Below are 13,824 nucleotides of genomic sequence, written 5' to 3'. Positions count from 1 at the left end.
GTAAAAACTCCTGATGGAAGTCTAAGCTCTCCTTCAGACAACTTTCAGGTCTGGTGTGCCCATAGTTTAAATCACAGAGAGTCTAAGAAAAGTCCTGCACAGTGAGAAGGAGCAGACTCCTCCTCAGCGTCCACGCCTCCTCACAGAAACCTGACGAAACAAATGGGAGGGGAGGAATGGCTGTGAGGAGTCTGAATGATTAACTTATCCATGTGAGGGACAGCTGAAGGAGGAGAGACGAAGTCAGGAACTGTCATGTAACTTAATGTCTTTTTTTACGAGCACAACTCAGATAATTAGCTTATGATTACACAAACATGCACATGACTGAGAATGAGCTGCCAGCTGGCTCTGAAAAGGAGAAAAACCTGTTTTAATATAGAAAAGTGAGCTGTGTCCACACTGAAAACGAGTGTAACTAATACCCACCACAAAGTTAAAGGTTAAAGGTAGTAAAAGGTCAAGGTTGTCTCTGATCGGTTGTGTGTTGGTTTGAAATTTGCGGGAATCATTTCAAGATGAAGATAAAGAGATTGTTTTTTTTTATAAGTACAGTTCTGTCCCCACATCCTTCCCTGACGATGTTGTGACTCGGAGGTAACTAACCAGACATCAGAAGGGTTCTGTGGTTTCCGTGATCCGGAAATATGGACACAATCATGGAATTTGACAATTAAACTGAACTGTAAAATGTGAATTTACTCATACGTGGTTGTGATCTGTTACCTCCACCAATTTAGGGGCTTTTCATCGCTCCTGAGCCAAATGTACAAGAAAATCTAGACGTAAGCCTCAACTGTATGAAAAAAAATCTAACTGGGATTTTTCTGACCAATATTGTGATTTAATCTTAAATTCCAGCTTGTGTTTAGGCCTGTCGCGATAAGCAATAAGTCAATTAATTGAACGATAAGAAAATAAGAGCACGATAAGTTTGCCGGCCGCGATAATTTTTATTAGTCCCCCCTTTACCATAGACTGTGTATGACAATAGGTTTCACTATGGAGTATTTCGACTAAACGCTCTGGTTTCTTGCGGAGTGATCTCTCTGGTGTCATACTTGACAGCAGCATGTTGCAGCACGAGCCGGTAAGCCGCATTTGTTTTGCAGGGCTGCCAACACACAATGGCCGTGAGACTTGCGTATTTAAGTGGCTTCTCACGCTCTTGCGCTAAACCTCCGATTCTCATGCTGAAATATGTAAATAAGTCGAATGGAGAAATAATAGATGCAAGCACCTCCTCTTTTATCATTTCGCTGCTCCCCACATGTAAGCAGAACACACACATTCTAGCTTACGACGTCAGTACAAAGCCCCCACTTCCTGGTCTACCGTAATAACCCCTGTAATCCGCAGGCACATTACGCAAATAGAGTCAGCCTATATACTAGCGTATTTGACAAAATACGCATTAAGAGCAATGCCGGCTAATCGAGAGGTTTGGGAGGATTCCCAGTGGGCCGCATTACTTTTGGGCCGGCGTCCCGGCGTATGTGAAAAGGCGCTTTTATTTATTTAGTTTATTGATCTTTGAAAATGTGTACTTGCATTATTATGGCATATGTCATTATATTAGTTGAGAATGGTCTCAAAATGACACATTAGCGCTTTGCGCAATATTATCGTTTATCCCGATAATTTCTGAGAAAATTTATCGTACAGCTAAATTTGTTATCGTGACAGGCCTACTTGTGTTCAATGTTCATGTAGAATTATATGAGTAACATGAGATGAGGACGTAAAGGTGAAGTATGAACGGCTTCATTTACAAACTACATGATGCAAGCTGTGGCCAAAACACTGATGTTATTTATCTTACTTACACCACCTGGCCTCTTGGCCAGGTCATGTTTGTAAATGAGAACTGGTTCTCAAACATCTTTTTTTACCTGGTTAAATAAAGGTTAAATAAAAAATAAAAACCTCATTAACTAACCAGGATTAGTGAGTTCTGCCCCATACACAAACATGTGCATCCACATGCAGGAGAGCTCACTCCAACCAGCCAACACTGAAGGCATGCCAGACAATGTGTGTTTGTGAAGCTCGTCCGGGGAGGTGAAGATGGAAACACTCATGTATTTTTTAAATGATTTTCTAGGTGAGAGTTGAATTCATCACCACTGCAGCTTCCTGTCTGGATCAAGTCTCCCCCACATGGACAGAAACACAGAACTTGTCCAAAAAAATAAGAAATCCAATAGATTTTCCTAAACCTCATTGATATTCACAATTATTCAAATAATCATTAATGTTTCTGGGTATTTAGGAAAATAAAATCCTTAAAATGTATTAAAATATGGTGGAAAGAGCAATGTGGGGATAATTTGGGTTCACATTCATTTCTTGCTGGAGCACTTAATTAAAAGTTAGCAACCCATGCAACTCATGGCCAGTCCAGAGGTGCACAGATTCAGACCAAGGCTCTGAATACATAGGATTATGTTTTTTTTTTTTACTTAAACATGTTTTACTTTTCTTCAAATATTCCAAAGTGTGGACAGAAAAAATCCTTCTGGTTATTTATGATGTAAAAAATAATAAATTACAAAAACATGTACCAGGCTAAAGATTAAAGTAAATAATTTCAAATGTCCTTAAGAGCAAATGTTACGTTGTTCCTTGATGGAAAATAGAAATACTTTACATTTGTATTAATGTCTCTTAATAAAAGTGAAGAAACACAGATGATTAATTGCATTCCTTTGCATTATTTTGGTTTATCTTCCCTGATTCTGATGCTTTCATTTGCCCTTCGCTGCCTTTCATTAAACACAAAGTGCCAACAGAGACGAAGGAAAGTTACATTAAAATAAATCTGCATATCAGGTTCAAGTGCATGTGCTCATGGACTGCAGGAACTTATGAATAATTCCTATAAATGATGGAGGAAGTCGCTTCTCTACACTCCAGGAACTAGGGATGATTGTAATTCATCGAACCCAGTTTGTCAGGTATGGTTTGTTAGCTCCTACCTGAGGAGTTTCCCAGCAAGAAGGAAACCTTTTACAACACGACTCTTTAGTGGTTTGTTCCAGCAGCAAGTGTATGGTGACTGGTTATTATGATTGGTTGAAACCAGCAAACCCAGATGCTTACTGAACATATATATGAATTCTACCTATTAGCAGCCAATACGTTTCAGTATCATTATCATTCTAATTTAATAGAAATCCATCCAGTGATTGTTAGATATGTCAAACTGGATCAAAGTCAATCCTGTTCACATGCTATTAGTTAAAATAATTGATGCAAGCACACCATTACTCCCAGTAACTCTTGATAAAATATTACTTAACTCCATGCAATTCATTATGAAATTACTTTTTATACTTTAGTTAGGTAAAGTAACATGCAAGATTTCTGTAATTAATCTATTTTTTTTAATAAACTCAGACTGAACGTTTGAGGAAGTCTTTTGTTCCTGCTGCTGCTGTGTGCTTTTATAATGAGCACCTTTTATGATTTTCATTGTATTTGTATGTTTTAATGGTTGTGTTCTGTGTTGCAATGTTGTTGTAATGGTATGTAGCAGAGTCTATTAATGTAGTGTTGATGTTGTATGTTTTTGTGTTAAGCGTCCTTGGCAATATAGTTTCCCCCCTCGGGATTTATAAAGTTATCTCATCTTATTAATGACAAGGTTTAAAGCGGTCTGCAAATCATGCAACCTCAAAAAATAACCTTGACCTTTGCTCAACCAAACGTGCCATAAAAATATGCAGCAGGTCATAAATCACAGCTGTGCACAATTTTCCACCTACAGCACAGTCCTAAAGAAAATGGGGGGAAAAAAGGGTTTGACAAGATGCTGTGAAATCCTTCCTGTAAATTCAAGGAAATCTCAGGGCCCCAACAGAAAAGTGTAATGTGACAAAAGAGTGAGAGAAAGACCTTTCTGATTTTATAACAGCTCCTCCTCAAGGCATTTCAATCCACCTTTGCTGAAATCGCATCCATTATGAAACAACTAAAAGGTATATCATACATACATATATATCATCATATATATATATATATATATATATATATATATATATATATATATATATATATATATATACACACACACACACACACACACACACACACATATATGTATACATTTTTCATCAATGACTACTGTTTCTGACAGAAACAAGACAATCACAGAATAAAAACTACTGCACAAGAACAATGAAAATATGCATTGACGCTTTCATTAATTAAAAAAAAAAAAATAAGATCCAATCACATCTAGCTTAGTTGTGTGGAACAGCGGGATGAGTTGAAAGAAATCCGGTCAGATGTAATCTTCTTATGTAGTACAGATTACAGAAACGGTACAATTAGCTCTAATGTATTCTCATGGTACTAACAAGAGGGCAATCTTTATATTTTATGTCAAACTTACTATACAAATAAACTTGGCTAACCTAAAGTCAAACAAGATGCATGTGGAACTGGTAGGAAAAACTGTGGGAACTGGTCTGATAAATAAGCATAATTTGCATATATTTTAATCACTCACTTATAATAAAGAGTTCTGTTGTCATAGAAGTTTAATCACCAATAAGTACAGTTAAGCTTCCATATCTTTCCTGTTGTTCTTCATTGTTTTTTTTTTCTGTGTTCCTGTAGGTGCTCCTGATGATTCTCTACTTTTTCCTACAGAAGCCATCAGGTGATTTCTGCCAAGTTTGGTTTTCGTTATTATATATATATATATATATATATATATATATATATATATATACATATATATATATATATATATATATATTTACTCTCCTCTTCCCTTTGTTCCCCTTTCAGGACCAAAAAAAGGGAATAATACTTTATTATGGAAAAGAGCCTCATATCAATAAAGCTCCCTTTGGAAAAGCAAAAATATTTGGTACAACACAGCAGCCAGACCATTATTCTGCTTCCGTGATATTAAGCAGGACAAGAGTAAATAAATAAAAAATGGAAAAAGGCTAAATTTGCACATTGGCCATCCTGAAAATCCCTGCAAGGTGAAGCATGCTAAACTAACATTACATCATGAGCTACGGTGCTTTTTAGTGACAGCTATCATATTAATGTTACTACTAAAAATAAATCAATAATCGACTGGCACAAATTCAGAAATGTAACAGATGATACAAAAAGAGGAAATTTCTTCCCCTCATCCATGTCACAGTTACAGAAAATGACAAGTTAGCTACAGAGTAAAGTCCAGAACAAGTAAGCAGATGTGTCATTTAACCGAGGTGGATCACCTGAGAAACTCAAGCGAAACTTTTAGAAATAAAGCTTTAACCTTACACTTTACAGTACAGTCAACTACTTCTACTGTAGATTTAGCTGATTAGAATATTACCTTATTTAAATTATGACAAATATAGTCACAATTTAGTCATAAGATTTTGACTAAAACTAGACCAAAATTTGTTCTTTTGTTTTTAAGGAGTTAGAAATGAAAAACTCGAATGCAGCATCAGTGTTGCGTAAGCAACTGTTGCAAAAACAAACATCTGAATCATTGCTCACTTTAGTGATTAAGCAACTTAAATTAGATGCTAAGAACTTTAATCACAGAGGAATGAACTGAGGGATCACTACGCCTAAAAGAAGTCTCCATAGCAACCAGCTGCTCAAACTACAGAAAAGCCAAAAAATATTTGATAATAAAGATGTGAGTCAACTTCTTTGTTCTCCTCAGTTCGATGTGGGATCTCAGGTGTTTTACTGCTGCTGCTTCTTTATTCCTAACTGGAGAAAACCTGTTAGCAACAGCCGGTTCACCGAAGTGACGCTGCAGCAAACAAGTAATTTGTCTAATGTTTTGCCATGTTGACGATGTAGAGGTAAAAGGGTCACGTTGTGTGAGGGCTGCAACACACAAGAGTGGTGGGAGGAAGTAGGAGGCAAGTTTTGTAAAGCACCCTTGAGAAACACCTACTTCTGCAAAGGCGGAGGATGGGGCATACGCTCACTGAGGTCCGGTACAAAAACTTTTTCCCCTTTTTACCCACTGTACATATGAAAAAATTAAAATTACATGAACGGCACAAAAAATAATAGATTACATAAATCAAGTAGAATTCGAGATAATTTTATGAATTAACACATAATATTTCTCAACTATCAAAACTTAAATAGAGACATTTTTTATAATTCCTGCTCCATTGTTTGTAAGTACTTAAACAGCAGACTGCAGTGATGGGTTGTGAATTTAAATACCCACATTATGAACCTGTTTTTTTTTTTTTGGTTATTTTTCCAAACAGGAAGTTTAGGTAAAATGTTAGCACATTAATATCAAATCTGAGGCAGATCTGTAAAGCTGATTAAAAAATAAAGAAATGACATTTACAGCTGAAACTTCAGAAATAAAAACTTTTTATGAATTAAACATTTCTATGGCAAGCATTTTTAAACAAAAAACAAAAGCATTTCAGTTTTCCAAACACTAGGGGTAGACAAACTGATCGATTACTCAGTTCCAGTGTTGTTTCTATCACGCTCCATATAAATAAATAAATAAATAAATACAGGGGAGATGGTAAAAAAAAGAAATCCTGATTATTTTTTAAGGGGTGTTATTATCGCACCATGTTATTAGATGATGCTGCGACAACTGATCTAAAATTTCAGCACATTATTGAACAGAACACACTTTTTCCATAATAATGTCCTTTTGAATCCACAAATAGTTTTTTTTTCTAAATTGCTTACAAGCAAAAGTTTACACACTTAAAATGTGCGTGATATCATTTTAAGAATAACATGGTTAACCTCTGACCTGTCCGTTGGCAGAGTCACATTTTGGTTTATAGTACAGCACTATAAAAAAAAATATGGTAATAGTAATACTCACTGTGACAACAATATGGTCCTCACACATGTAATGCTTTTAATATCCACAATAAAGTTATCATTGACAGAGTGAGTATACTACACCCTGTGCTGGAGTGCCCATGGTAATTATCTGTGCTGCAGACCGACTCAAAGCCTTCATTTCTTATGCAAATTTGGGCTGTTTGGGGTCCAACCTGAGCTCATGCTCATTTTCTATAAGACTCTAGAATTATCAGATACGGTACGGCTGCATGGTTCGGCACATTAACAGTTCAGTCTAAATGTAGACTCACAAATACAGTGAAAAAGGCAGTGAAAGGAATCACATCAAATGATCAGCAACCAGTAGCTGCTCTAAACTGGGATGCCTCAGTACAGTAAAGCCATAATTTCCCCTATCAGGGATTCTTAAATCTCAATGCCCCAAAGTTATTATCAAAAAAAAATATAAACCATTATCTAAGCTAGAAGATTCATTCTCTCTTCCAACTTCAAAATGAAAGGCTGACTTATCCAGTAACTTTAATCTAGATGAATGGTCACAAATATGTTTAAACACCTTTACAATAACTAAGAATTTAAATATACAACTAATACGATTCAAAATTCTGCATGGAAGTCAATATGCAGGACAAAGGATGTTCAGGATGGGTCTGTCACAATCAAACATCTGCTCACATTAACAGGATTGACAACTACTTCCACGCCATGTGGTCCTGCACACCTGTCCACAGGTTCTGACTTCAAGTATGTGACGATATGTCAACGTGGTTTAAATGTAATATTCCTGCAAACCCCACACTGTGTCTACTAGGTAACCTGGGTGACAATAACATGGTGATTACCTCTGCACACATGATCCTCACGCTCTTATGCGTCACAAAGAAAACTATCCTTGTGAACTGGAAAACCAAAAATAATCTGTGTATTCAGCGTTTAGGAACCTCTTACTAGACCACATCAGTACTTAGACAATAGCTAAGTAGCACTTTTAATCCAATCAAACGTCCAATCAGAATCATGTAAACATGTCAGCTGATCTGATTGACCTTGATCGGAAAGAATTTCTGATCCGATCGAGAAGGGTGATTTAAATCTTTTCATGATCAGATCGAGTTTCAGGGAAGACTCGAAAAATGGCGGCAGCGTAACAATGGGACTGTTTTTGTTAAGGATTATTGAGCATTTCAACGGTCAAAAGATTAAAAATTAAAAAAAAGAGGAAAACACTTCTTCTGAACTAGTAGGCACTGTGCACGTCAAAAGCGTTACGATTGTATTAAATCTGTCGTTCATGTAAATACAACTAATCGGATCACTAGCTAGCGTGCATGTAAACACGTCAGCTGGAATCTCTGATCAGATTGATTTCAGTCAGATAGATGAAAAATTTGTCCATGTAAACGTAGCTAATGTCTGGGGTGGGGGTATGTGTGTGGGGGCCTCCGGGGGAAACGGGGGCGCCTGGTCACCTTCTGGAGGGAAGTTCAGGTGATGAGAGGCATGCACATCAAGCTGGGTGGAGCGGAGGGGGCCATCCAAGTCGCCTGGTTGGCTGCACCCCGTCTCTCAGTTTTAATTACACACTCTTGGCAAAGCAAATTTGTTGAGCACAACATAGCAGCCAGACCAGCATTCTGCTGCTACCATGCTGGACAGCACAAGTTAAACACAAAAAAAGAAGAACTCATTGGAGTTTACTCTACTGAAGCTCTGCAGTTCTTCCAGGAAAGCATTAATAGCTAATTTACATGAGAACACATCGTTGATGAGGTGATGATGAACCCCGGGGGACTTATGAACATGTTCGTAGCTCTGGCAGTTCTATGCTCTTAAAACAAAATGAGTGAAAAATACTCTTCAATGACCATAAATGCAAAACGATAAGATACTTTTAACTCAAAACAAGAAATCTTGATATAAACAATATTCCCTCATTCTATATCGCAGTGGTTGCCAACCTGGGGTCCGGGATCCCTCTCAAGAGGTCCCCCAAAAAACACAGGGGGTCCCTGAGGATTTGAACATTCAGAGCCATTGTGATTAATGTTCACGCATTGGACCTCATTTATCAAACAAACGTACGAGGGAAATCTGCACGAACGACCGTTTCCACGTAAGACTTGTATCCTAAGCTCAATTTGGACGTGAGCGCAGGTTAAGATCAAACCTCACGGCAGGTCTGAGATTGTGTACGCAAGTTTGAGTCAGGGTGGATTAGTGTTGCAGCACAGCAGACGCTGAAAATAATTATTAAACAAACCTCAAACCGTCATCTAAACATAAGCAGCCACATATTTAGGTCTCAGAATTAACCCATTTCCAAAAAAAAGCATATTTAAATGGATTCCCAAAATGAATAAGATACCAAATGGAGTGCACACCGACACACTTTGATTTGGGAAAACAACAAAAAGCAGCCTAATCCCACACATGACAACTAGAATAGCTCAAATTTAATGAACAGGCCCATAAATCAATACTACAATTTGAAATAAAGATCAATACAAACAGAGATTGGTATTTGAAAACAATCTCATACCTGTATTAATTGTGGGAGCATCTCATCACCCCACTGGTAAACCCTGCCACAGAGCAGGAGCGCTGCTTCACCGTGCTTTGAGAAAAGCTCGACATAAACACACATTTACCATTTCACACAGATGAACACCGTACTGGCCCATAACAGTCTCCCCTTTTTATTGAGACTTGTCTTCAAAATCAAAAGGCATTTAGGTAAGAGTAAACTTGCCTGTTGAATAAGCTTGCAAGAGGTCCTAATTTCTTCTGCCTTCCATCCTCCTGTTGCATGATCCCTGAACCCGGATGCCATCGTGCAGGACTCTGTAAGTCTAGGTGGCTTCTCGGTGATGAAGACAACGTCACTTCTGAGAAGTGAGACGTGCCACTGTTATCTGTCTCCAAGGTGACGATAGCGCTAGAATCAGAAGTGACGGTAAAATCCAAGATGTCTTCATTAGAGACGGACAACTCAGTGCTCATGCTGGACACACTACACACCGAGATGTCATCACTGCGATTCAAGACTCCACCCCCAACACCCAACCCTGTGGTGGATAATCTGAGGGTAGGGCTGAAGAGGCGGTTGGAGTCATAGCCACTGCGAGGAAAGGTGGAGGACTTGCGTATGGCATTGCTGTCAGATGGATCATCGTCCAGTGGTAACGTAGCCGGAGAGTCTTGACTGGAGTCCACAGAGACTGGCCGTTGGTGGTTGTGGACGATGGGGTCTGGAGGATTGATCTCCAGCGTGGGGATTCCTGAGTCCTGAGAGGTCAAACTGTGGCCGTCTGTGTCCAAGTCTGAGTAAGTTTTCTGTGGACTGCTGTAGTAGATGGGGGTGGAGGAGCAGGACGGCTTGTAACTGGGCAGGACAAACTCGTTGTGATTGGTCGAGCTGGGCTCATGGTTGCTGTAGTCCTGGAGGCTGGTTGCTTCTTTGCCCACACAGCCGTTCTCCACTATGGCTCCTCCAGACACACCTTCAATGAACAGAAAGTTCATTTTTACACATTTTTACAAACGTTGCATCAGCTGTCAATCCCTTGACAACTTTTGTTGTAATATTGCATTTTATTCATTTTTCTAATAAATTTATTTGATTTTTTTTTAATTTACTTTTGCTCGTGTACATATTTTATATTTATTTATAAATATTTATTATTATTTATTTATTTTTATCTATTAATTACTCATTTATTTACTATTTAACTGACATTTCATTCCAAATTTTTAGTTTTCTCTATTTTTAATGTATTTATTTTACTTTAATATAATTGTAAATACATTATGGTGTTAAGGGGTTCAATATAACAAACAATAAATCCAGTCCACACAACATGGTGATTACGACAGTGTGTTCAACCAGAGGCTTCTTCACTGCATTAAGAACAGTACAAGAGATCAATCCAGCCCACAGCTATTTCCTTATGCAAGTATTTCCTCATCGTTATTTAATAATTTTCCTTTTGGGGATTAAAAAGTACATATAAAAATAACCATTATTATACCCTGCTTTACAGATCACCTTTAATTACTCATTTAGTTAATCTAAGTATTGATCTTTGATTAACCTTGATTTATTATCAATGCTAACATCAAAAATTTTTATAACACTGAAACATGTTAAAAGCTACCGAATATATTTGTATTTGACAAGTTAACAATAATCAGATAATTCTGCAACAATTTACAAGCATTTTACTAAAGTCATAATGTTTTTCTTCATTTTAAACCACCACACATGAATGTCGCTGACTTTTACGCACAATTCTTGCACAAAAGTCAACTGTTAAAGTTTATCCATAATGTTTACATTTACAATGTGGGACACGATTTATTGTCTATGCTGTGTTATATTTGTATGTTTTAAAGCTTATATATTCTTTTTTATTAAAATTAATTACTTTTTTTTAAATTATTTTTACCATTACATTTGCTATTTTTATTTAAATATTCCCACCCTTTTTAGGGATTAATAAAGAACTCTTTCCCCGCATTTAATTAAATTTAATTCATTTTCATTCATGAAAAATGTCATTAAAATAAAACACTTGAATCTGAATACCAATACTAGGTAATATGAAGACTTGCTTTAGGCTGTGGGGACCATGAACTGTGCAGAACACACTTAGGTGCATCACCCTCTGACAGTTTATTTGCGGATAGTCTATAGAAAGGTCAACACAGAGAGACAAACAGCCATTCACACTAACCTTTACTCATGGCCTATCATGCATGTCTTTTGCCTATAGTAGTAAGCAGAGAACCCAGAGAAAACCCACACATACACGAGGAGAACATGCAAACTCCACACAGAAAGGCCCCCGTTTGAACCCCTCCAGCCAAGGCTCGAACCAGCGACCTTCTAGCTGTGGTGCCATCACAGGACCATGCAGCCCATTAACGACTCTTCTGAATAACATTTCAGAAACTGCCTAATGTGTCATTTTTGTCATGTGTTGGCATGACACAGCCTTTTGAAAATAAGTTTTCCTACACAGTAATTTACTGTAAATATTAAGTAATGCGTTGTGCAGAAAAAAAATGGGGGTTAATTAATTTTCGCCATCTGTCAGCCCTAACTGGAGAACACTAACACTTATAAATACAGCATCATTGAAGATTTCCTCTAATTTATCTGGACACCAGATACCTGGGTGTAGAGGTTTTGATAAGTGAAACTAAATCCCGCGGTAACCAGGCTGTAACTGGAGTCTGGAATGTAATGTGAACGGGGCCCCAGCAGGGCTACACCATGCTTTCAACACCAGCTGGGATGCTAATCTATGAGTCAGTGTGTCTGAGCCTAAAACTACTTAAACAGAAGACATCACTTAAACAGAGAACTCTAAGAATTAAGATGGTAAGAAAAAGTTTTAAACCCAAGAAGAAAAAACTTACTGAGTATAGACTTAAAAACACCAACAAGGGGCTTATCTTTTTCCAAACCACTGAAACACAAAGCCAGATTCTTACTCAGCTCTAAACCCTGACCTGCAGGATGTCATGTGAGCTTGGCAGACTTTGACCAAAAAAACACAGCAACAGGTTGTCCATGCACCACACTGGAAATAATCTACAACTATGGGTCACAAATAAACTGGTTATTACAAACTCTGCCATCTATTTTTACTAATAATCCCTTTAGCTTTAGAGTTCATGAAGAGAGTTATTAAAACAACGCAGGAGGAGACAAATGTTCTGAAACAACAACAACCGGCATTGTCTGCTTGACTGAACCACCCATTTGAATATGCACAAAGCTTGCTTCACAAGTATAAAATCTGAATTACCAAGTAACACAAGAGAATTCATTCAGCTTGACAGCATGACAAAAGCTGAAATATGGGAGAATTACTATAGGTGGTGCCCTCGGTGTTTGAGCTAAGGATCAACATAAAGTATACAGTTCATTTGTACTTATATTTAAACATAAAGAGTCTACATGGGCACTTTCCCTAGTAAAGTAATAAAAATAAAAACCCAAAGCGCGGGAAAGGTTAGATGTTCTCAGATTTTTCATAATTCCAGGCCTTTTAGAGTTGCAGTCTAATGCCAAATTACATAACCAGAAGCTGCTTTTTAATCAAGCTGCGTTCAACTGAAAATTAACTTCAGCCGTCTGCAAACAGCTGGGAAGCCAAACCATGTGTTTAGTTTACCTGCGTTTTATCTTTGCCGCATTAAACACTGACTTGAATATTATACAAAATTATTATTGTTACGTTTTATTACGTTTGTATTTTTAAAATACATGCTAACATTTTCAATTTAATATTTTTCAATAGTAATTTGGAGTGAGCAGCTCGTACAACAATGTGAAAGGGAACGTGTTCTGCGACTTAAAGGTGATAGTAACAGAGATTTGAGACACCGTTTTACAGATACCTACCACAGTGGTCATCTCTCGGGTCCTGCGTGCCGTGGGTCGTGTTTGCCATGCCGCCCGTTGACGCTACAGGTGGGTGACAGGCGGCCGCCAGATGGAGTGGTCCATGATGATGCTGGGGCTACTGCTGCATCACCATCACAACCCCGGCTCCTCAACGCAGCTTAACGCACACAAACAGCACCAAAGTTAAGTCACTTAGCATCACATAATATTCAGCGCGGGGAGGGAGAGAAAGACCGGTAAACACAAACACCACGTCGCCCTCGCCAAGTACACTTAACGCTGACGCGAACTCACTCATTTCCCCCAGCGCTTCCTCAAGTGCAACCAAATTTCAATTAAAAAGCGCGAGACATCTTTGTTTACTTTCTTACCGTCGCAATGACGCGGGAAACTGTCTCCGATGTTTATGTATAAAGCGAACAAAGACATTTAACAGGTTTAACAAAAATAACTAACATTTCATACCTGTTTCGTTGCTTCCGCCGCCATTTTAAAACAAACTTGTATTGGGAGTGAAACGTAATCGAGTGAAGAACGGTGAACCTCGATGGATTCACCTGTTTGCTGGACCTGCAGGC

At 37.9% G+C, this 13,824-nt stretch overlaps 1 protein-coding gene across 1 annotated transcript in view; it reads right to left on the bottom strand.

Moving 5' to 3' along the window:
* tbc1d14 (TBC1 domain family, member 14) overlaps window positions 1-13,687 on the bottom strand; it is a 51,248-nt gene extending 37,561 nt beyond the window's left edge. The window contains 3 exon segments of the mRNA XM_041984837.1: window positions 9,581-10,331; window positions 13,244-13,403; window positions 13,618-13,687. Coding sequence (XP_041840771.1) covers window positions 9,581-10,331; window positions 13,244-13,292 — 800 coding nt within the window. The 5' untranslated portion in view covers window positions 13,293-13,403; window positions 13,618-13,687.
* Between the last annotated feature and the right edge of the window lie 137 nt (window positions 13,688-13,824).

The sequence above is a fragment of the Melanotaenia boesemani genome, chromosome 5 (genome assembly GCF_017639745.1).
Source record: "Melanotaenia boesemani isolate fMelBoe1 chromosome 5, fMelBoe1.pri, whole genome shotgun sequence".
Classification (NCBI taxonomy): Eukaryota; Metazoa; Chordata; class Actinopteri; order Atheriniformes; family Melanotaeniidae; genus Melanotaenia; species Melanotaenia boesemani.
Note: the sequence above shows the minus strand (reverse complement) of the source record. Positions and strands in the feature narration are given on the sequence as shown.